Consider the following 2,124-nt stretch of genomic DNA (forward strand, 5'->3'; position numbering starts at 1 on the left):
TTTGCCGCGCAGGTTGCGTTTGTATTGTGAGTGCCGCATGCCTTAGCCTCTGTTTTCTTGCTATTTTTTTCTGTTTCACCGGTTGTTTCTGTGCTTATTGGAATTTCCACTGCTGAGCTGACGCTTGCTGCTTTGCTCCGTAGCTGTCGTAGAAATTGAGACCTTATGGCAGCTGCTGCTGCTTTTGCTTCTCTGTCCTCCAGTTTGATTTTAAGGTCGAGTAGTTTGCTGTACCAAGGAAGTTTTTTTAGTGCAGATTCGCCGTCAGTTTTGTAGTTTGTTATTTTCACGCAAATGCCGCCGTTGTTCCGTCCGTTGCAGCCGGTCCCCTGGTATGCTCCTAAATAGCCGTCGTCGCCGCTCGTTGTTATTAGTTTCTTGACGCTTGTCAGTAGTTGCTCTATGTTGCTCGCTGCTGCGTGGCCTCTGGGGTGCCTGCCGCACTTTTTGGTGATCTTTTGCATGTCTGCGTGATCTGGCGCTTGTGTGTTATCGTTCCATTTGGTGCTTATTGTGAGGCCCGTGAAACACACTTCCGCGACTCCTGTTGTTTGGTCTTCGTAGCAGGAACACATCAGTGCCGCCAACACTGTTTTGGGCGTTGCCGCCGTCGTCGCCGTCGCAGTATCACACGCCGCCGTCCGCGGTCCTGTTGTTGCCGCTCCGAATATGTTTGGTACGCTGTAAGTTGTTTCTTTGGCTGATTTGGTGCCGTACACCGCTTCTTTGAGTAACTCGTTGAGGGTTGCGTCGCTGAGGCCGTCGTTCTGAGCAGCTGTGTCTCCTGCTTCGTCCATCGCTGCTGCTGCTTCCGCAGAAATGACTATTAGTTGGTTTCTTGCTGCCACCGCGGCGGCACCTTTGAGATCCTTCAGTCTGCTATCTTTTACTTCTGCGTCTTCCTGCTTTGCCTTGACTGCTTGTAATGCTTTTTTCCATGTTGGCCATAGCCTTTCGTAGCCCTTGTTTTTCTGGTTTGCTTTTTCTGGGTCGTCGAATAGCTTTAGCGGTTCTGCTTGTTCTATGAACATTCTTTGCCAGCTTTCTTTCGCAACCGTCATGTTCAGTTTCTGGATGTAGTCATAATCGGCTTCACTGGTGTCGCTGATGGTTGGCAGTTGCAATCCGCCTTCTGCTGTTGCCACTATGTCACACAGGGCGCTAAATACTTGGGCGTTTTCCGCTTCTTTGATGTTGCCAGCAGACGCTGTTTCTAGAGTTTGCACCACTAGAACTACTGTCAAAATGCGTAACAGTATTGGCGTCATTCTGCTATCGTTACTCTCCATAATTTAAATACTTTACTATTCAACTTGAGGCTGCGACGAGTTATCCACAACAGAGAAAAATTATAACTAAAGTTTGCCTTCAGTGGTGAGGTATCTTTGTCATACTAGCTTAAACGAAACCGTATTTTTGTCCCTGTCAACAAATATAGCGACCGGGTGAATTTGTAGCCTATGTGCTCCTGCGCCGCGGCTGTAATTTGTCCTTCCTTTGGTGAGTGGCCTATAGTTTTTGGCTGTGTGTGGTATTCAACTGTTATTATACATATTTTTATAGTAACAATTTCCAGTGCCAAAAATCTATTCGTTTTGTAAGATTGACATGGTATTAGCTTTGAACATCGGTCACACGCCAAATGATGCGCAGGTAGCTGGCACCAATTGTTGACATCAGGATCCACCATCATACTAAAAAGAAGTGGTGCCAGAAACACCTCCATGGTACCATATATCCACTGCTGATTGCAATTCGCGAAATAATAATGGGAGCCTCCTTTTCCTCCTGATGTATTATATTACTAATTTTTGTTGTTTCATTCCTTATTTTCTTTCCTTCTATCTCATCTGGCCCTTCAATCACTGTGTATAATGTAGCAACTCCATCTGCTCTCTGTACATGTCTCACTATCTTCCCCTCCCTCTTTTTTTTTCTTTCATTCACTAATAATGTTCCTCGTGCTTTCCACTCCATTTTTTACCCACTTCAACATCACCCTTGCCATTGTTTTTCAGTTCTTTGAATTTGGCTTTTATGCCGACTTTCAAAACCCCTATAATTATCATAGTATTAGCATATGCATATTCAAAACACCCTACCACAATTAATATTATTATCCAT

General features: G+C 45.1%; 1 pseudogene across 1 annotated transcript; it reads right to left on the reverse strand.

Annotated features, from left to right (window-relative positions):
* Positions 1-8: 8 nt before the first annotated feature.
* On the reverse strand, positions 9-1,247 carry TEOVI_000363700:pseudogene (annotated as a pseudogene). Its single transcript has one exon. A coding segment is annotated over exon 1 (1,239 nt).
* Positions 1,248-2,124: the final 877 nt, after the last annotated feature.

The sequence above is a fragment of the Trypanosoma equiperdum genome, assembly GCF_001457755.1.
Source record: "Trypanosoma equiperdum strain OVI genome assembly, contig: ctg_775, whole genome shotgun sequence".
In the NCBI taxonomy this organism is placed as follows: Eukaryota; Euglenozoa; class Kinetoplastea; order Trypanosomatida; family Trypanosomatidae; genus Trypanosoma; species Trypanosoma equiperdum.